Source organism: Drosophila eugracilis, unplaced genomic scaffold, assembly GCF_018153835.1.
Source record: "Drosophila eugracilis isolate 14026-0451.02 unplaced genomic scaffold, ASM1815383v1 contig_2167, whole genome shotgun sequence".
Classification (NCBI taxonomy): Eukaryota; Metazoa; Arthropoda; class Insecta; order Diptera; family Drosophilidae; genus Drosophila; species Drosophila eugracilis.
Window position 1 is genome coordinate 3361948 of NW_024573052.1, and position 21217 is coordinate 3383164.

At 44.6% G+C, this 21217-nt stretch overlaps 3 protein-coding genes and 1 long non-coding RNA gene across 5 annotated transcripts; 3 read left to right on the top strand and 1 right to left on the bottom strand.

Moving 5' to 3' along the window:
- Positions 1-82: 82 nt before the first annotated feature.
- On the bottom strand, positions 83-3122 carry LOC108105490 (probable methylmalonate-semialdehyde dehydrogenase [acylating], mitochondrial). Its single transcript, XM_017212109.2, has 2 exons — positions 3004-3122; positions 83-1836 (listed from the first exon to the last, which is right to left on the bottom strand). The coding sequence occupies exons 1-2, from the start codon at positions 3031-3033 to the stop codon at positions 304-306; spliced, it is 1563 nt and encodes a 520-aa protein (XP_017067598.1). The 5' UTR covers positions 3034-3122; the 3' UTR covers positions 83-303.
- LOC108105492 lies at positions 1851-4281 on the top strand. The gene is made up of 3 exons (XR_001772360.1): positions 1851-2274; positions 3636-3819; positions 4018-4281. It is a non-coding gene; the product is annotated as an uncharacterized LOC108105492 (long non-coding RNA).
- A 170-nt stretch (positions 4282-4451) lies between these two features.
- LOC108105491 lies at positions 4452-6046 on the top strand. Its single transcript, XM_017212110.2, is given in 3 exon segments — positions 4452-4701; positions 5112-5409; positions 5412-6046. Coding segments are annotated over 3 exon segments (381 nt in total). The 5' UTR covers positions 4452-4653; the 3' UTR covers positions 5447-6046.
- A 283-nt stretch (positions 6047-6329) lies between these two features.
- On the top strand, positions 6330-20764 carry LOC108105430 (carboxypeptidase D). 2 transcript variants are annotated; one of them, XM_017212000.2, is made up of 9 exons: positions 6330-7257; positions 13299-13534; positions 13591-14070; positions 14141-14241; positions 16186-16303; positions 16485-17811; positions 17898-18121; positions 18179-19386; positions 19450-20764. In XM_017212000.2, exons 1-9 carry the CDS (start codon positions 6808-6810, stop codon positions 19617-19619), a joined length of 4314 nt encoding a protein of 1437 aa, XP_017067489.1. In that variant the 5' UTR covers positions 6330-6807; the 3' UTR covers positions 19620-20764. The 2 variants fall into 2 exon arrangements, with proteins under 2 accessions (XP_017067489.1, XP_017067490.1); XM_017212001.1 differs by lacking the exon at positions 6330-7257 and adding an exon at positions 10859-11493.
- The last annotated feature ends 453 nt before the right edge of the window (positions 20765-21217 follow it).

A 21217-nucleotide genomic window follows, 5' to 3' on the forward strand; every position in this document is an offset into this window, starting at 1 on the left:
AAACTGCAAATTAGAGGAATCTTTAACTAAAAAAGTAGAAAATGTGAACAACAAGACAGGTCATTAATTATTTAAAGAAGTATTTAAATTTCAAAGTTTTTATTATTGATAACATTTTAGTTTTTTCAAGCTTCTCTTGTTGTCTCTAAACATCTTCTTAAATCTAATAAACAGGCACAAAAATAAATGCAATAATTTCTTTGTATCTAGCTTCTAAATACGTCCTGTGTGCAAGCATCCAGAAATTCAATACGTGGAACATCTCCTCCGGATCATCTCCTGTAAAATCTCCTCCAGAGTCGCCTACTTCATGGTGGGCATGGCAACGGCTGCCTGGGTGTGGGTCACATCCGTCTCACGCCACAGCTGGGTGACTGTCTTGGTCTGGGTGTAGAACTTAATGCCCTGCTTGCCGTAGAAGTGATGGTCACCGCGGAAAGAGCCACGGGTTCCGGTGAAGGAGAACATGGGCAGAGGCACGGGAATGGGCACATTCACGCCCACCTGGCCGGCATCGATTTCGTTGACGAATTTACGGGCAGCTGCACCATTGGTGGTGAAGACAGCGGTACCATTGCCATAGGGATTGGCATTAACAATACCGATGGCATCGTCCAAAGTGTCGGCCTTCAGGATGACAAGCACGGGGCCAAAGATTTCCTCGGTGTAGCACTTCATGCTGGGCGTCACGTCGCTCAGGATGGTGGGTCCAACAAAGTATCCATCCTCATAGCCGGGAACGCTGATCTTCCTGCCATCCAAAATAAGCTTAGCTCCCTCCTTGACTCCAGACTCAATCAGGTCATTGATGCGTTGACGGGAGGCGGCACTGATCACGGGTCCCACATCTGTTCCGGGCACGTGGCCAGCATTCACTTTCAGCTTCTGGGCGCGCACTACGAGATCGGGAATCCATGACTGAGCATCGCCGACAAAGACAGCCGTGGACAAGGCCATGCACCGCTGTCCAGCAGCTCCGAAGGCGGCTCCTGCCAGCTGGTTCAATGTGTTCTCCTTGTTGGCATCGCCCAGGATGATACCGTGGTTCTTGGCACCCATGTTGGACTGTACCCGCTTGCCATTTTTACCAGCTCTCTCGTAAATGTACTTTCCAGCCTGGTCAGAGCCCACAAAGGACACTGCCTTAATTTCGGGAGCATCGCAGATGAAGTTAACAGCATCGTGCTGGCCATGGATTACATTGACAACACCCGGAGGGCATCCGGCCTCATTAAGGAGCTCCATCAGCAGCATGGTAGCACCAGGCACACGCTCCGATGGCTTCAACAGCATGGTGTTGCCAGTGGTAATGGCCACAGGGAACATCCAGAGCGGGATCATGGCTGGGAAATTAAAGGGAGCTACGCCAGCGGTCACTCCGAGGGGCAGGACCAGTGAGTAGGTATCCATGTCCTTGGCCACATTGGCCACTGTCTCTCCCATTTGAAGGGAGGGGATGCTGCAGCAGTGTTCCACTACCTGGAGACCACGGAGTACGTCGCCCTCGGCATCGGCCAAGGTTTTGCCCTGTTCCTTCGTGATGTTCTTGGCCAGCTCGCCCATGTTCTCCTTGATCAGCGCCTGCAGCTTGAACATCACCTGCTGGCGGGTCAGGATTGACTGGTTACTCCACGAGCGGAAGGCCTTCTTGTTGGATTCAAGAGCTGTCTGCATCTCTGCTTGGGTGGCCTTGGGCACACGGGTCACCACCTTGTTGGTGGCCGGGTCGTGCACATCGATCCACTCCGTTGTCTTCGACTCCACGAACTTGCCGTCGATGAAGAGCTTCGTGGTGGGAGCGGCCGAGGAGTAGGTCCTCTTCGCCATATGGCGGGCCTGGAGACGAAATATATTATATAGTATGTATTTTTGTATATAGTAATGCAGTCTGATGTTACACAATAGATATAACTTAAAAAAAAAACACTTTGAGAAAATAGCGATCACCAGAAAGGAGGAGGGGCCCTCCACAGCCTTTTTCCTTCCCAACGCACCTCACAGGTTTATAATATATGTAAGTGTACAATTTCCTCATCAATCTGGTGTTGATTTTTATTAACAATCTAAAAGTTCTGTTTTATTTACAATTCCAGAATGTGCCAACCAATTTGTTAGGAAAGTGGCCAACCTTTGACATGTGAGTCGTTCGACCGCCGAATGTGGTCTTGGACAAGCGATATTTATATGCACAAATCGCGGAACTATCACTTGAGAATCATAAGGCCTAGCCCACAGAAAGCGCTTTTAGAAATCAGACCGTGTCTCCATGTTGAGGTAAGTTTTGTTCTTTTAGATTAAATGTACATAAAAGGCTTTTACAATTTAATGTACTTTGTTGCACTTGACTTAATTTTCCATGCAAATCGCAGGGTGCCAACAATTCTAACCTCAACGCCTCGGACAATTCCGTTTTAGGTGGGGTGAGGTTTATTTGTTGGATGTTGATAACCCCATGAGGTTGGGTACGCGGGGGGAGGGCGGACCGCCACGCCCACTCTTATCAGTGCCCATCTGGCAGACAGGTGTTTTTATGGCTCGCCCGGCGTGGAATAATACCGCTTATCGCGTTTTATTGGATTTTATACCAGTTCAAACATTGTACCGCTAAATCCCCCATGAGAATTGTTTTTTGCTTTATCTGCTTTGAATAGTTTCTTCTTCTTCTTCTTCTGCTCGTAGCGGAACCTTACGTAACATGTGTTGTTGTCAATTGGAGATTTCTCACCCACACTTGTAAAGCTTTTAGATCCACATACGTATTTGAGTAAAGTGAGAGTGAGATGGGCAGATAAAGTGCATTTTTCATTTACATGTGTATTGCCAATTGCCGAATTCACGGCCACCCATACACACAAACCACACTTGACCGTTTAATTGAGCAAATTGAGAGTGTCATTCACACTCAAAGATCTCTCCAGTGTGAGGGAGATGGAAATAGGGATTAAAAATGCGCCTAACAGTTCTTAATCGGAAATTCAGGAATTCAAAAGTTAATAAACTTACCTCAGCGCCGATCAAACGAACTAGGGACATCTTGAGGATATTCAGTTAAGAATTGGGGCGGGGATCGCGTGCTCTCCAAACGGTGGTTCCACTAGAACTGAACGCAGCCGCCGATTTTCGATGCCAATGTGGGGGCCTGTGTGTTGTTCCTGTATTGCCACTACATAGACTATATTGTGCGATGGTGTGTGATGGTGTGATTGTTGATATACGAGTTAAAAAACTGGATGGTACGACGGCGAGAACGAAGGCGAAGACCACGTCAAAAAGTGCTTAACGATAGCAAATGGCCATAGCTCCTCACATGCACACATACGTACATACATATGTACATTTAAACTTACACACCTTTAAAAACCTATCGCTACAGCTGTTGTTTTTGTTATGTTCCGATTGTTATTGTTGTTATCAGTATAGTTGTGGCTATTCGTTGGGGGCGCGTTAGGTACGTGTGTGTATGCGTGTGAGTTCGTTTTGCGATGTTTGTCTTTCCAGTCGTTTCCCTATTGGAAGGTAAGCATATCAGCTATCAGTTTTTGTCGCAGTATTATTTAATTTACTGGTGACAAATTAGAAGCCTGTTTTTTAACCATATTTTCACTGTATTAATCGACTATTATTATTTTTTGTAGAACGCTTCGAAAGTGCATAAGATATTCGGTGCTGAGAGGAAAAGAACTGTGTTTGGTATTTATAAACACGCAGAGAAACCAAATCAAATATAGTGGCGTTGTGTATTTTTCCATGAATACAAAACATACATACATACATATATGAGGCACGTGCCAACCGGCGTTTCTATAAGTGAAGCTAAAGGTAAGTGTAACTTTGTAGGTAAATTAATTAAATTTATAAACAATATAAAGTAATAAGTGTTACCAATTTATTATTGCCGAAAACTTTCGAATGTAATGTGAGCATAACGGTAAACAAAGACCATTTGCTGAATGCGCTAAAAAACGCCAAAGCGCTTTCAATGAGATTGTGAATGAAAATAGTGCTACCTACTTTTAGGCTCTCGTTCCATTGAAATAACAATTTCGCTTTTCGCCAAGGCAGAAAAGTTTCTGCTCGGACTTCCGCTTCCTGGTCAACATAATTAAAAGTACTTTCCCTACGCCCAGTGAAACGTAATCCAAGGAGCCACACACAAATCCTGGCTTTCTCTTTTTGTGTTTGTTTTGAATTTCTATGGGACCCAAGACGCTCCTTTCTTCTCTTTCCGCAGAGATGCCAAAATAATCAGAGTTCAAAATGAATTTAATGAATGAAAATTGGAAAGAAAAAAATATGTTCATATGTGAAATATTAATATTTTTCACAAAATACTAAATAAATATAAAAAAAAGTTTAAAATTAAACAAATCAAAGTATGTAAATATAACTAGTCCTCAAACGTCAACACTGCCTCTCCCTCTCACTCTCTCTCTCTCGCTCTCTCGCGGAAGCGGAAACCAACATATGTGCAGGAGCATATAAATAGCAGTACGACCCGCTGGACTCGCTCACTCTGCTAGGAGAGCTTGGAGTGGACTGACAGCGCTTCCGTCGAGGCGCCTAGATTTTGGCAACAACATTAAAGTCCTATATTTAGTGCAGTCTGTCATGCCAGAAAGCTGAAGCTAAACAAAGCTCTGGGATCTAGGAAAGATGGAGGCCACGACGGGTTACCAGGACATTAGCGCTCTGGAAAAATCGGTGAGTTAATCGACCAGTAAAATATGAATAGCCACTTACCAATATAATTGCCTAACAATCGGCGTACCGTGAGGGAAAATTTATGTGTGCCAAAGGGGTCAATTACATGGCAAGCCATTAGTATAAATCATCTGGCTATTTTCATGGCGCCTAAAAGACAGCACCACAGGCAAAAGGATTCCCTATTATCCTATAGCTAAATGATACAAAACGAACCTTTAATTCCTTTCATTTATGGCTTTTCTTAACGAAGTTTTACATTTGGTTTATCTGTTGAAAGAGAAGTTGTTATTCAAATTTTCTACGGAAATTCCCTACAAGTACTTTTGATTTTTATAGTTAATATATTGGCCTGGCCAATTCCCAAACTAAGCCAATGTAAATAACACCCAACTCGTTCCCTTTTCAAGGTGGCCAATGCCGGTTCGCAGCTTTACACGATGACTCACAAACTCCATGCGGTGGAGCGCAGCCTCGAACAGACGACGATGGAGCAGATGGACGAGATGGAGGTGCTCGAGCTGCTCGAGTCGATGAGCGAAGTGACCCACGAGTACCAGAATCTGCGCAAGGACATCTGCGAGGTGCAGCAGCTGCAGCGTGACGTCAGCAGCTCCATACGTTACCAAATGCGGATCATGCAGCAGACATTTCATACTCTGAAGCAGCGGATAGCCAGTTCCCAGAAGGGTCGCAAAAAGCCAGAGAAGCCCTCGACGGAGCAGAGAGTGGGTGTCATGAATAATCCATGAGCCTTATTGATTAGCCTGCCTGGAAAATGGGCAATAAGGAGCGGAAAATGTGTCAAAGGGGCGGAAAAGTAGGGACTATATAGATACCAATCTGAAGCAATCAACTGTGTAACTATATATCGCAAAAACACACACCAAGCATTTAGACTCGAAAACGAATCCTATATACTTTATATATACACTGAAAGAAAACCCACACTCAATTCTAAGCACACTTTTGCGATTTTTACACTGTGTTCTGTGCGTGTGTGTGTTATGGAATCAATTTATTATCACTCGTATTGAAAACAGATACTAAGAGCATAGTGTAAAATAGAAAAGCACATCACACGGACTTTTAGAGTAGGATGAATAGCGTAATTTACGACGAACCGGAATGTCTGAATGCACTTTTCAAAAATTTGCCTTAACATAATCGTATTTTGAGCTAGTTTTTGATACGACACATTTTAAATAACGGAACATCCGAGCATACATTACATGTTAAGCTACACACACAATGACAACCTGTTTTTGGTTATTCTTGTGTTCGTTTCACTCTTGGAGATTCGCCCGTTTGATTCTAGAGAAAATAAAAGTTAGTTAAGCCTTAAGTAAGAGTCTACCTTTCTTTTACATAGCCTATTTGATGCTATAACCAATTAAAGGAGGTAAGAAGTAAACATTTTCCCGTTTGAATTTGCTGCCGTTTGGTTTTATATCAATGGCTTCCTGACAGTTTATGCGATCATTTTGAAATTGCCACCGTTGGGTTTAATATCGCTGACCTTCTTACAGCTTGTATATCACCTACCTTCTGACAGCTTGCATGTCGCCGACCTTCTGACAGCTGAGCATATATCACACTGGCAACGCCGTGCGATCTCTCAGTTCAGTAGTGGCAACATCGGTCGCGGTCGCGTTCGCGTACTTTCGTCGATTCACAAAAGTTTGTTATTTTTAATTGCCGCGCGGCGAATTAAATGTAAACGCTTTTCCCAATGTTTAAATAACCGTGAAAATGTCCGTTGGCCGTCGGGAAAAGTCAGTGCGCAAATCGGAGAGCTAAAAAGAAAGCGAAATATTCTGCGGCTCTTGTGTGCGAATGTGCATGAGGTGTAAGCGTCGGCGTGACGGTGTAGGTGCGTGTGTGTGAGTGTCGCGTCAACAATTGTGGCAGAAATTTGAAAAATTGCACTCTGGCAGCCAAAGAAAGTGTATTTTAGTTAATATTAGCATCCGGATTTTCTGGTTTCAAGCACCCACTTCCCGGGGAAGCTGGGGTGACTGCATTTTTTGTTTTTACTTTTTTTTTTTGGCTGCCTACGTGTACAGAAACCCGAAAAACATTCGAAATTCACCTAGAACCCTAGAAATGTGGAGTGTTTACCTAATCCTGATCCTCGGCTATGCAGCCGGGGAATTTAGTGAAGTGCAAGTGATCCAGGAAGTGGACAATTTCCTAGAGAACCCCCACTATCTGAAGAACCAGGAGATCGGCGAACTCTTCGGTCAGCTGGCCAAGGATTACCCCGACTTGGCACAGGCATATACGATAGGTAAATCCCTGGAGGATCGGCCTATGCACGCCCTGGCCCTGAGTGCACCAACTGGAGAGTCCAAAAACGGAGATCTCCTGAGGCCCATGGTGAAACTGGTGGCCAATATCCGCGGCGATGAAGCCGTGGGTCGGCAGATAGTCCTCTACATGGCCGAATACCTGGCCAGCCACTACGATGCGGATCCCGAGGTCCAAGCGCTACTAAATCGCACTGAAATCCACTTCCTGCCCACCTGCAATCCGGACGGATTTACCAAAGCCCAGGTGAGTCATTTTCTGATTTCTCAGTAATCTAGAATCGAGTGAAAAAACTAAAGAAAGGGGAAACAGCGAGTGGGGCCAACGAAAAAGTGATTGTAAAATGACTGCCAGCTGTCCCACCCAGTAAAGTCCCCTTTCTTCTGTAGTTTATTGATCGTGCCATAAGGGGGAAATATTGTTGCTATTAGCTTTGCGTTTTATATTTACATATTGTATATATATTTCGTCTTGGGAGCAGCTGTTCTAGCCATACACTTTGCAGACTTTCTTTTGCACATTATCATATTCATACTTACTCAGAGAATGCGCATTTTAATCACAGATATTAATATTAATTATCATTTAGATCAAAGAGAAACCTGTTGCTGACTTATATTGTCTGAAAATATCTTAGTTCTAGAGGTTCCAGTTTGCCTTTTATATGTGTTTTTATCATCATTTCAAATGATTTGCACAAGATCGAAAAGTTAATATATAATATTTATTAACATGTGTTTCTAAGTCAGCAGCTTAATTGTTCACTCCAGACTGTTCGATATAGTAAAGCTTTTATGCATATTATTTGCTCCCAGAAGTAGTTAGTACCTCGTCATATATTTCTCTCTGTGTATAGGCACCTCTGTCTCTCCATTCTCTCGTTCGATCTGCTGAGCTTTTGTCTGAACTAAGCCCCTCTGGTCTTTTAGCTTACCGCTGGAAGAAAGAGAACAAAGCGAAGGCGAGGGGTGCAATCTACGATCTCCAGAAAAACAAGATCTTATGCCCCAACTACACACAGCTCAGCCGCATTCTGATCGGTGTGTTTTGACCCACTTTTTCTGGCTTGTGGTTAGCCGACGTGTATGATCGCTCAATTAGCACCCAAGAATTCCAAACGAACCCCACAAATCTTAGCTGAGACACAGCGTTTCAAATGTTTTTCAAAGTGTCTTTCGAGTGGCCCTCAAATTGCTATTGGTTTCATGGCTCCCAAGAGCTCTTCAATGGACTCAAGTAATGGTTTCTTGAGGAGAGCTCTAATTTCTTTTAAGTCTATCTGATGATAATGCAGATGTACCTATTCTCAAGAGAGATGAATTCTCATAATGCCTTCTGATAAGAAACCCATTCCGGGAATTGTTATTTAATTAATATTGCATTGCTCCGGTGAAGTTATCAACAGTGGTTATCATGTAGGAATTCCCCTGCCGATGCGGTAAATTCCCTAAAACTATATTATACTTTGCATTAATTAGACGGTTTTTGTTTGCGCTACCCAGCTGTATAATTCCCACAAGATCAGAGGTACTATCTGATGATATTACGAGCTTGCGCAGCTAAGGATCGAGCTTGGTTTCAGACAAACAAACAACGTGCAAAAAATGAAAACAATTAAACGGGGCCAGTTGTATTTGTTTTATCAGCATTGAGGCCATTAGAGATCTTTATAGATCTTGTCTGGCGTTGTATTTGCCCCAAACTCAAGTGGCGAGTGCATATTGCACATGGACTTCATCAGAACAAGCTGTTCAAACTAAGAATTTGAATTATTGCATTCTTAATGAGTACCAGTTAAGCTTGTAAATATTTTAAATGGCCTTGTTTGCGTCGACTTCTGACACTCTAATGGTCAGTATCTGACTTTGATTAGATTGAAATGTTGGTAAGCCAATTTTACGGCCTGTTCAAGGCGCTATGTACTGTGAGAAATTGCGAATATAACTTATAGGATAGTGAAATGGAAATAGTTATTTTATTTAAATTTACTTTCAACCAATCCCATGATTAAGAATATCAAAAAAACCTTCAATATTCGTATTAGATATTATAATGGTATCTAATCTATGGATATTTGTCGCTGTGTGTGGGCGTGCGTATCTTGGTGACAGTTCTATGGTCTCTCCTCAATAATCTGATGATAAAGTAATCATAGTTTGTCGGCCTGCTGACGTCATGATTTCGCAATTGCAACGGCAACCACAAAAGGCAGCCGACGACAGGGCGGCCACCACCCCCTGAGCGGGTGAGAATGGCAATTACTTTACAAGAAACTGGTTACATGTCACAACAATAACAATAACAGCAACTACAGCCACAGAAGCAAGCCACCGATGACGTTCGTGCTTTATTCACTTCATATTATTTCCCTGCAATTGAGACACTTATTCGCGACCGGTTTTTTGTTGTTGTTCAGTTGGCGGTGCTTTGCTGCCGACAGTCGAGAGCGCTGAAAAGTTAGCCAATTTCCGTTGTGTATTTTTATATTTATACGGCCTGAATGCACTTTTCAATCAACAGCTGTTCGCTCCTCCAGCATAATGTACGTAAATCAGACACCTTGGTTTTCCGGTGGCTGCCAAAGAGGAGTACTTCTTTGCTTTTGGATTTGAAGGTATATCAGCTCTTTAGAGGTTGTAGGAAATGTTATAGTTCTAAGCATATGCTGCTTCATTAGAAATGTTTTTTGAGTCATAAACGTATCTTTGTGGTTTATATCTGAACGATACAGAAATAATGTCTTATAATATTAATATTAATATAGACATACCCTAGGTATTCTTCGCAGTGTAGGGTATTCACAGTTCGCATCCACCTCAGCAACCTCAATTCCTCAAGGAAGTGCCTTTCGAATATATTAACGCTCTCCCCTTTCTTCCACTTAACAGCTTTCCAATAAGCAGATCAGAGCTGACCATATGTATGTATGTTTTTGGATTCGCAGCCGTTGTTGTTTAATCATTGGAAGTGTACTAGGGGGGTGAATTCCTCGGTGGGAGGGAAGGGGCGAGGGGGAACTGGAAGTGCCCATATGGCAGACTTCGTAGTTCACTGATAACAGCGAGTTGCCGCTCTTAATTTTGTGAGTGTGCCAATTTTGTTGGCTTATCGATAGGCCGTGTTTGTATGGGCGGTTTCGTGGTAACCCACGCAAAGGATGGACAGTCACAGTCTGTGACGTCACGGCGTGGGAGTGCAGTTATTGATTTTCGTGTAAAAATATCCTGTGTTGACGTGCGTTGTGCGGCTCTCGCGTCACTCGTAGTTCTCCCACTCTCCCACCCGCACATGCGCAGGCGTCCCAGTTGACGGGCCTGACTACTCCACCTCTGTGGTAATAATAACCAAATTAAAAGCACCTAAATAAACTATAGACTATTTATCCATGGCAGTCGACTAGAGCCGACTAAAGAGAGTAAACTTAAGCTTTTTCACCAGCGGCATTTTGATGGTTTTGGCGTTCGCTACTGCGTGTAATTTCCCTACAATTAGCGCCTCTCTGGCTTTTGGGTCTGCTCTCTTGGAACGATGTACAGTGGGACTAGGGGTTGCGAAGACTGAATCTTTCTAACTGGTAACAGATGCTCTTCTTATTAAGCCCTTTATTGGAACATTATATCTAGTGGTCGCTACACTTGGGCATAATATACCGAGTCAACATTAATTAGTTGTGGTTGAAGAAAAATGGGATTTTGTGTTAGTCATCCTGGTTTTTTTTTGGGTCGCTCCACTAACCTGTGCTCCACTGTGCCACGACGACTGAGGCAGAGGCAGTGGCAGCGGCAGAGGCAACAGCGGCGGGCGCTTGAGGCCAATCAACGCAGCAAAATTTTGAACAGTTGATTTTTCGAGGCTGAGCTGCAACGACGACCCACGACGAACGGACGCCCGACGGACAAAAAAGTAGAGAGCGAGCGCGAGAGAGAGCGGAGGAGTAGCTACTGCTGCTGCTGCTGAAGGAAATAACTGTATCTCGCTCGATTCGCACGCCAGTGATAAAAACAACACAGTCCCGACAAGATTTCAAATCGCAAGATGCCAACTCTGGGTCTTCTGTTCGTCGCCATCGCCTTGCTGGCGGGTATATCCTCCGGCCATGGCAAGAGCATCAGGGAGGACGAGTCCTTCCTGCAGCGGCCGCACTATACCAGCCAGGGACAGCTGGAGGATCTGTTTGCGGGCCTGGCTAAGGCATATCCCGACCAGGCAAGAGTTCACAACCTTGGTCGTTCCGTGGCAGGCAACAATCTGCTGGCCCTACAAATCTCTAGGAACGTCCGTGCCCGGAATCTCCTCACGCCGCCAGTCAAGTATATTGCGAATATGCACGGAGACGAGACCGTGGGCAGGCAGCTCCTGGTTTATCTGGCCCAATATCTGCTCAGCAACCACGAACTGATCTCCGATGTGGGACAGCTGGTCAACAGCACGGACATCTACCTGATGCCTACCATGAATCCGGATGGCTATGCGTTGTCCCAGGTAATGAACACAGCCTGTCACCTGTTGGGGCGCGTGTTTTGTTTGTAAATCGGGCGCTCTGGTGAAAAATCAATAACCGGGAGAGTGTGTGTGGGCGGACTGTAGGCGGACTTTCGGGTAACCTTTTCGATACGGGAGTGCGAGTGGGAACACTCTAGGGGTACACCAAAGAGGGGGAGGATGTGGAAGTGCACATACACAAGGAGATTTTGAACTTTTGAATCATAGGATCCAATGACGAACATAATAGGGGTAAAGTCTAGTAGCCTAACTGCACAAATCTGTTACCCAAAAATATTGAGAGGACCCCGAAAAACCCCGCCCTTTCTCGGCCTACGTCAAGAGCCGAGAGAAAGACATTTAAGGTTTCTTGTGTTAGCTTAAAATGTTATCTTAACAACTTTTTATGGGCCCTAGGGTTGATAAAAACGCTGAGAGTGCTAAATGTTACCAAAACAAGCGAGTACATCGCACACCCAAAACTTGGCACTTTATATTCCATTGAGTTAGGCCAACTCGAAGTGTTGACGTTCTGCTCGGTTGTTTATCAATAGCTTTTTGAATCGTGTCTATTGCGAGGTAAACAGAAGCACGCAATTATTGTACAGCCTCTCTCTCTTTGGCCCGATTGGTCTTTGTTGTTGCTGCTGCCGCAGCAGCAAAGGTCAGATTAATACAATCTGGACGATGCACTCGCGGAATTCAAATCGATGATTAGCTATATGCACTTATTCAATAATCTTTAAATATAACCCAATTTCAGGGAAGTTGAATTCAATTCCAAGAGAAATACGTGTAGTAGAATACACGATGTTGGGTCTTAGAGAGTCTTCAATTGAGATGTTTGGTTTAATTGGGATATATTACCCAACTTTATCTTCTATTTATGACGAACAAAAGTTTCCTTGTGAATAGCAGTTCTTAGGAACGTGTCCCAAAGTTTCTTTCTAAAAATTCAGATTTGATAAAACTATATAAAAATGTGTATACGAATATGAATCACATTTGTGTTTCCAGTTTAAGGGCATAGCTTGTTATTTGGAATGTAAATTTTTATCAGCTTTATTTTCCTTATGGGCAATATCAATCTCCAAAAATTCCCATGATTCATTTTGATCAAAATGATTCAAACGATTCAAAAAATACCACGTCGCTTACAATTTCACTCGTAGATCAGTGCAGCGATAGCACTTTTTGCCCAGTTTATCCCACGACTGCCTTTTATATGTTTTCCCATGTGAACTTCCGATCGGTAGCGTGATCATTGTGGCTATAATGATGACATGATCCATTTAAGCTGGCCCTTAATGGTGTAATTTGTTAATTATGCAATGGTCCATAGTCCACAGGGGGAAGAACCCCTCTGGTTCAGCCTTCTGATTTTACTGAGTTCATTGTGTTGGGTTTCTGCTCTCCGATTGATTGATTGATTACTGCTCTGATTGGCCAGGAGGAAAAGGGGAGGACGAGCTTTTAAGTTTTGCCTGCTCCATCGCACAATATTATTATCGAATATCGATCGAAGGCCCTTCTTTCGCCGCGATCGTTATGGTGTAATCACTCGGTTGACACCTGACTGCCATGCTAAATGGTCAATTCCGGTCAGGACTGACCCGCATGACAATCAGCCCATAACAGAGTGAAAGACCGAAAGAGAAACTTTTTAGCTTGGCCCAAAGCAGATGGGTATTTCCATCCTCCATTGCCATCCTCTCTTGGCATTACCTCTGAATGGGTCTTATGATTAAGTCGCAATGATAAATTCGTTTACCTAAGGACAAAACTGATTATATTTTTTTTTACAGGAAGGCAACTGCGAATCGCTACCGAACTATGTGGGACGCGGAAATGCAGCCAATGTTGACTTAAATCGCGATTTCCCCGATCGGCTGGAGCCAAACCATTTCCACCAGTTGCGCCCCCATTCCCGACAGCCGGAAACGACGGCCCTTATCGAATGGATCACCACCAAGCCGTTTGTGCTCTCCGCTAATTTCCACGGCGGAGCCGTCGTGGCTAGCTATCCCTACGATAACTCCTTGTAAGTATTGGAAAACCCTGATAAATTCCCGAGGATCTAATCTCCTTCTTTCACAGGGCCCACAACGAGTGCTGCGAGGAGAGCTTGACCCCGGACGATCGGGTATTTAAGCAGCTGGCCCACAGCTATTCGGACAACCATCCGATAATGAGACAGGGCAACAACTGCAACGATAGCTTCTCCGGTGGCATCACCAACGGAGCCAATTGGTACGAGCTATCCGGCGGAATGCAGGACTTCAACTACGCGTTTAGCAACTGCTTTGAGCTGACCATTGAGTTGTCCTGCTGCAAATATCCGCCGGCCAGCACTTTGCCCCAGGAGTGGCAGCGGAACAAGGCATCGCTGCTGCAGCTGCTACGCCAGGCGCACATCGGTATCAAGGGCCTGGTGACGGATGTCAGTGGCTTCCCAATACCCGATGCCAATATCTATGTCGCCGGACTGGAGGAGAAACCCATGCGCACCTCGAAACGTGGCGAATACTGGAGGCTGTTGACCCCTGGACTCTATAGCGTGCATGCCGCCGCCTTTGGGTGCGTCTTTTGTGTACTATTGGTGTCCTGGACTCCCTTGCTAATCTTGTTCCTTATACCCGAAATGCAGTTACCAGACCAGTGCCCCTCAGCAAGTCCGTGTGACCAACGATAACCAGGAGGCCTTGCGCCTGGACTTCAAGCTGACGCCCGTCGAGACGGACTTTGATGGTATTAGCAGTTTTTACAGTCCCTATTATTTCTAGAGAGGGCTGCAACGGATTTACATATATATATGCGCATATGTATTTTAGTCGCCAGCTAGAAAAAACGAAACACAAACACACACACACATAGCCATTCCATGACCTGCACCTAGTTGGCCTGCTCCTCCTGCTCACTCCGCACTAACTCCTTGTACTATATCTATGTTATCTCCCCGAACCCGATCTATATTCTATATTCGTTTGGCATGTTCATTTGGTTCTTCTCATCCAGAGTCGATCATCGATCTGTATTCCTGCGAGACTGGGTTTCAGTTTTTCTCGAATCCATTATATGTTTCCCCTTTTTTGTTTAACATTTATGTTGCATTTCCATTAGCTTTTGCTTCGGAATCTCCTGTATTACTTTCTTACGCTCTACTGCCAGCTTGTGAAAGCTATCTCTATCTCTTGCCCACGCCATCATCTCTGTCTCTGTCGCGCACACACTCAGCGAAAACTGTTTGATTTGTATATAGAGAAAAACGAGGAGCGATTAACAAGAAAAGGAACTAATACCAAACCAAATAAAATACGAAAATCGAATAAGCGAATTGTACTTAGGAACTTATGAAGAAATCAGCCCACTTGGGGTCATCGAATGACCTTTACGAACATAAGAAGATCCAAAAATGAATCGGTTTTAGCTTGATCTCCATTCCCCCGTATCTTCCCCACCCCCCCCAGACACATATTGTGGAGCATTTTAGCAACGATGAGCCCGAAACCAATACTATGATAAACACAAAGCCCACGCATATGTACCCACTATATACACGTACCGCTCTATATACTATCACTATCGATGTAGATTGTATGCGAATCGTATGGTTAATCCTATCAGAAACTATTGTTGAGCATTTCTCCAAAAAAAAAAACAAAAAAAAAAGAAAGTAAAGCGAAATTATTATCAATAACGATTCGACTATTTGTGTAGCACACACGCTCATGTATGGCTTTTAATATATATATATATATATATGTATAGATATCTATATATATATTTACGATGTTGATAAGACCTGGGTGAAATCCAATGACGATCTATGGCATGAGGGCATTGCGAGGTGCCATCCATCATTGGCTAAGGATGAATAAAATTTTGATTTTCGCTTGCTGCGTTTTATTTTCATTCATCGATCATTGATCATCGATCACCATTTCATTTTCCATTTTATTTTACCTTTATGTCACCTTGGTTTACCTTTAAACTGTCGAGTTTTTAATGTTCTTTATTATTCGTTTTTCATTTCAATTTGAAAGCCCTTCTTTGGTCTTATCTTCTGTTCGTCAATCTAGTTGAAAGTTGCTTTAGCCTTTCTCTGTCTTCTTTTCCCTCAGTTTCCTTCGCCGGAATCATAGGTTTATATATATCCTTTGCCTTACGATCGTATCAAAGTTGGGGGCGTGTCGAGTCACATCTAATGAAGTTTTAATTGTATATTCCACTAAGTACCTAAAAATCAAATCGAACGAAAAGCCTGTGTGCCAAAGTCAAACTATATTTCTATGTAGATTTTGAAACGGATAAGTTATATATATATATATGTATGTATGTATGTATGTATGTATGGCACCTAATCAAGGACGAGGACAAGAGTCAAGCATTTTCTTTGGCATTTTACTTGGATTTTATCTTAAATAAATGTGAACTATGAAATTATGGCAAAATAAACGAACGAAATTATGCATCTGCTTGTGCTTGTGATTCTGCTGCTGATTCTAGCTTCTCCCGCCGCCGTTGATTCATAGACGCACTGCATCCCATCCCATCCCATCCCATCCCTCACTCCGATTTCACCAGGCACTCGCATGTGGCACCCCCTCTTAAGCAAAAAAGAAAACAGAAAATGGCATGATTACACATTCAACATCCTCACCCAGTTCCGTTTCCGCTTTCCCATTCCCACAGGAAACTTCCGGAAGGTTAAAGTCGTCCGCTCAGAGCCGCCAGAGAAGCGCAAGGAGCAGTTCAACGGATTCCTGACCCCCACCAAGTTCGAACACCACAACTTCACGGCCATGGAGAGGTAAACATGCGGCTCCTAGAAAAGCCCCCCAAAAATTGGAAATCCTTAAGAGACATTAGGAAAATGTTAACATATGTTTTATATACATACGTCTGCACTTCTCTAATTCGATATTTAAGATCCGGAATTCCGGAAAATCAAATCAAATCCTTATAAACAACATCTCTGTTTGCTTTTCCAGCTTCCTGAGGGAGATCTCCAGCAGCTATCCCTCGCTCACCCGTCTCTACAGCATTGGCAAGAGTGTCCAGGGGCGCGATCTCTGGGTGCTGGAGATCTTTGCCACCCCGGGTTCGCATGTGCCGGGTGTGCCGGAGTTCAAATATGTGGCCAACATGCATGGCAATGAGGTGGTGGGCAAGGAATTGCTACTACTCCTCACCAAATACATGCTGGAGCGCTACGGCAACGATGACAGGATTACCAAGCTGGTGAATAACACGCGGATGCATTTTCTGTACAGCATGAACCCCGATGGCGCTGAGATCTCCATCGAAGGGGATCGTACCGGTGGCGTTGGACGATCGAATGCCCATGGGATTGACCTGAACAGGAACTTCCCGGATCAATATGGCACGGATAGGTTCAACAAGGTAACGGAGCCCGAGGTAGCCGCCCTGATGAACTGGACCCTGTCGCTGCCATTCGTTCTGTCCGCCAATCTGCATGGTGGGTCCCTGGTAGCCAACTATCCGTTTGACGATAACGAGAATGATTTCACTGATCCCATCATGAGGCTAAGGAATTCCAGTATCAATGGACGCAAGGCCAATCCGACCGAGGATAATGCCCTGTTCAGACATCTGGCCGGAGTCTACTCGAAGGCACACCCCACCATGCACCTGGGTCAACCGTGTGAACTCTTTCAAAATGAATTCTTCGCCGATGGCATCACCAATGGTGCCCAATGGTACAGTGTGACGGGGGGAATGCAGGATTGGAACTATGTGACGGCAGGATGTATGGAGCTGACCATCGAAATGGGTTGCGATAAGTTCCCAATGGCCGCGGAACTGCCGCAATACTGGCAGGATCATCGGGAGCCACTGATCCAGTTTATAGAGCAAGTTCATCATGGCATCCATGGCTTTGTGCACAGCACCATCGGCACTCCGATCGCCGGAGCTGTTATCCGTTTGGATGGTGCCAATCACTCGAGCTACAGTCAAACTTTCGGAGATTATTGGAAGTTGGCGCTGCCTGGCCGGCACAACCTTACCGTTTTGGGTGACAATTACGCTCCGATGCGGGTGGAAGTGGAGGTGCCCGAGGGAGAACCCTATGAGATGCGCATGGATGTCACGCTCATGCCCGATGATCCGCAGCACTGGGCCTCGGCCAATGACTTCAGGATTATCGAGAACGTGGTAAACACCCGTTACCACACCAATCCTCAGATTAGATCTCGACTCGCGGAGCTGGAGAACCAAAATGGCCAGATTGCCAGCTTTGGCTATGGCGACAATGAGTTCAGCACCTACTTCAACTATCTCAAAATGACCAACGACGTGAGTGGATCTGCCATTGTGGCATATACAATTTCAAGATACTAATCCATGGAATCTTAATCTTAAACGGTCTTTCTCTATCGCAGATTGGTGAGCCCGAGGAGCATAAATACAAGCTGCTGGTGGTGAGTTCCCTATACGATACAGCCGCTCCATTGGGCAGGGAGATTCTGCTCAACCTTATTCGGCACCTTGTCGAGGGCTTCAAGCTGCAGGATGCCTCTGTGCTGGATCTGCTGAAGCGCAGTGTTATCTACTTCCTGCCGCAGACTGGCAAGTTCCAGGACGTCTTTAACATGTACAACGACAAGTAAGTACGACAACTTGAAATCTTTGAAGTTTATTAACAAGTTCTTGAACCACACAGCTCCTCCATTTGCGATCCCGTGCTGGGCGATGAGCTGGCAGAACGCATTCTTAATCCAGAGACGGACCAGGCCAAGGACATGTTCCTGGAGTTCCTGCGCACCGAACGCTTCGATCTTATGCTTACCTTCGGAGCCGGCAGCTCCGAGTTGACTTATCCGAAAGGAGATTCCGTTCTGGAGAAGTTTGCCCATGGAATGCAGCGGACGGAGTTCAACTACTCGCCCCTCCAGTGCCCTGTATCCGCCACGAGGCAGGCACACCGGGAGACCACGGAGAGATTGACCAACATGATCTACCGCATGTACAACTTGCCCGTTTACACCTTGGGCATATCCTGCTGCCGGATGCCGCATCACAAGCAAATCGCCTCCGTGTGGCGCAAGAACATAGACAAGATCAAGAACTTTTTGGCTCTGGTTAGGACAGGAGTAAGTGGCTTGGTGCAGAACGACAAGGGGCAACCACTGAGAGAGGCCTTTGTCCGATTGCTCGAGCACCAGCGGATCATCAACGTCACCAAGAACGTGGCGCGTTTCCAAGTGATGCTGCCCCATGGCCTCTATGGCTTGGAGGTGACCGCTCCCAACTACGAGTCGCAAATGATCAAAGTGGACATAAAAGAAGGTCAAATCACGGATTTGGGAAGCATACGCTTGAACGCCTTCACGTTGATTCGCGGCTCGGTTGTGGAGCTGCAAAATAGTGCTTATGGAAGCACCACTAGCATTGCAGGAGTGGTGCTGGATGAGAGCAATCACCCGGTGCGGAATGCCAAGGTGTCGGTGGTGGGCCAGACAAAACTGAGGAACTTCACCAACAGCATGGGCCAGTATCATATATCGGCGGTGCCATTGGGCACTATCACCCTGAAAGTAGAGGCACCGCGTCATGTGGAGGCGACGCGTCAGATGCACCTGATCCAGGGTGGTTTGGCCACTGAGAACGTGGTCTTCCACCTGAAGGTTAACGAGCATGTCTTTGGGCTGCCCCGCTTCCTGTTCATCCTGGTTGCCAGTGTCTTGATCATCGTCAGTGTGGTCATATGTGTGCTTTGTGCCCAGTTTTGGTTCTACAGACGCCACCGGGGGAACAAGCCCTACTACAACTTCTCACTGCTGCCGCAAAAGGGCAAAGAGCAGTTTGATCTGGAGGATGATGAGGCGGGCGATGATGGGGAAACGGAGCTCTTCCGCTCGCCAATTAAACGTGAGTTTGGGAGGGGGTAGATCTCATTAAACACTGAGGCTAATGATTTATGTTACTCTGCAGGCGGCATGACCATCCAGCCGTACTTTGACGAGGAGCAGCTGGAGCGCATCCTACACACGGATGAGGAGGACGACGATGGGCCGCACATAGAGCCGGAACTGGATGTGGCCGACGACAGTGGCGATGAGATAGTGATGCTGCACAACCACGGGAACAAGCGCCGGCACTAGACCTCCCGTTGGTCCCTGATCAATACCAATCTCAACTGTCCCAACCACCAGGAATCACTTGATCCATTAACCACTGCAACCACACACAACATAACTGTGATTCAAAACGTTTTCATGAGAAACCAACGCAAACATTGCTCTAACTTTTTTTTATTTTTGTGTAATATATATCTATGTATCCCTAAAACGTAACTTAATTATTCGATATACAATGGTATGATTTGCGTCTGCGCTTTAACGTTAGTAAGCTCGCACCTAGAATGCATCACAATTGTCAGCTTTAAATAGAGAATGTTGTGCTCCAACCTCTACAAACCCCCCGGCCCCAACCCACTCGGCGAATCTCTCTTCCATGCCTTTATAGCCCGTCTATGTAGAGATATATACACTCATATATATATATATATATATACTTATCTGTCCAGCCAACAGAACTGCTTAACCGTAACTTAACTAAAGACTGACAGCCTTACAAATCTAGCAAAAGGAAATAATCAAAAGTTGTGAAGAGAACGACGAAAGACGCGAATCTTGTGAAGAATCATAGCCAAGTGCATACAGAGCGGATTAAGTTTATTAATTTTTGTTTGTTTTTAATCAAAACTTAGTCACAGTTTTAAAGTTTAAAGGCCTTCCGTAGAAGTGCAATTTTATTGGCTTAACTCTTTTCTAAAATCAATTTTAATCGTAGTACTTAATAGTTTAATGACCCATGTTAAAGTATAAACAAAGACATGCTAATAACCAGAAACATATACTCACACGAGCCCTCTGTATGCATGCAAAACAGCTAAGAGAATTAGACAATTATGCAGCTAAATGAAGAGGAACCATAACAAGACCAGTTAACAGATTTTATAATATCTTTTGGATATGCCTAATTTATGAAATACAAATACAAATATACACGAAACAGACATTAAATACTTCAGATATGCACTGCACGACTTAAACTATATACATGTAGAGCACATAAAGACAAAGAATATAGTTGATATTCATATTCCACAAGGTGCAGCATTTACATATTTAAAAAATATACATATATAAATATACTATATATATATACTTGTGTCGCATACATATCCACAAATATTGCAATTTAAACGATGTAAGCAACTAAATGAATAAAAATAATATATATATATACCTACATATCGGGGAAGTGGAAAGCTGGTCGGAGATTATGATCTTGCGCCGGTCGGGGCCATCTGAGGCTTCCTTTCCTGATTAGAATAATGTTGTTTTGTCTATGAAATATGTTACAACCTTTACACGCTGTTACTTTAATCTGACTCTGTGTTAAATTCGATGTTCTAATTCTGTTATGTGATAAGGAAAAGTGTTCCCTACTGGGAAGTCTGTATTACAATAGAGGAAGTGTGTGAGTTGGTGGAGCCTCTTGCCTTTGTGGATGGTGGCGCTTTGACCATCGCCGCTGTTGTCGTCAGCGTCAGGATCAAGGTCATCTGGCGATAACAGTCAACAGCCTTATCACCCATGCCCAGTGGCTCTCGCTCCATCCATCCACACAGCCATACAACCATATAGCCACTACAATGTCCGCCGATCTCAGCTGAACTGTCGCACGAGCTTTA

Excerpts from the sequence above, each read along its gene's own strand:
- LOC108105490 (XM_017212109.2), bottom strand. The coding sequence starts at position 3,033 with ATGTCCCTAGTTCGTTTGATCGGCGCTGAG. Across the intron at positions 1,837-3,003 it reads TTCGTTTGATCGGCGCTGAG|GCCCGCCATATGGCGAAGAG; the intron begins GTAAGTTTATTA and ends TTTCGTCTCCAG.
- LOC108105430 (XM_017212000.2), top strand. The coding sequence starts at position 6,808 with ATGTGGAGTGTTTACCTAATCCTGATCCTCGGCTATGCAGCCGGGGAA. Across the intron at positions 7,258-13,298 it reads ACGGATTTACCAAAGCCCAG|GAAGGCAACTGCGAATCGCT; the intron begins GTGAGTCATTTT and ends TTTTTTTTACAG. Across the intron at positions 19,387-19,449 it reads CTTCCGCTCGCCAATTAAAC|GCGGCATGACCATCCAGCCG; the intron begins GTGAGTTTGGGA and ends GTTACTCTGCAG.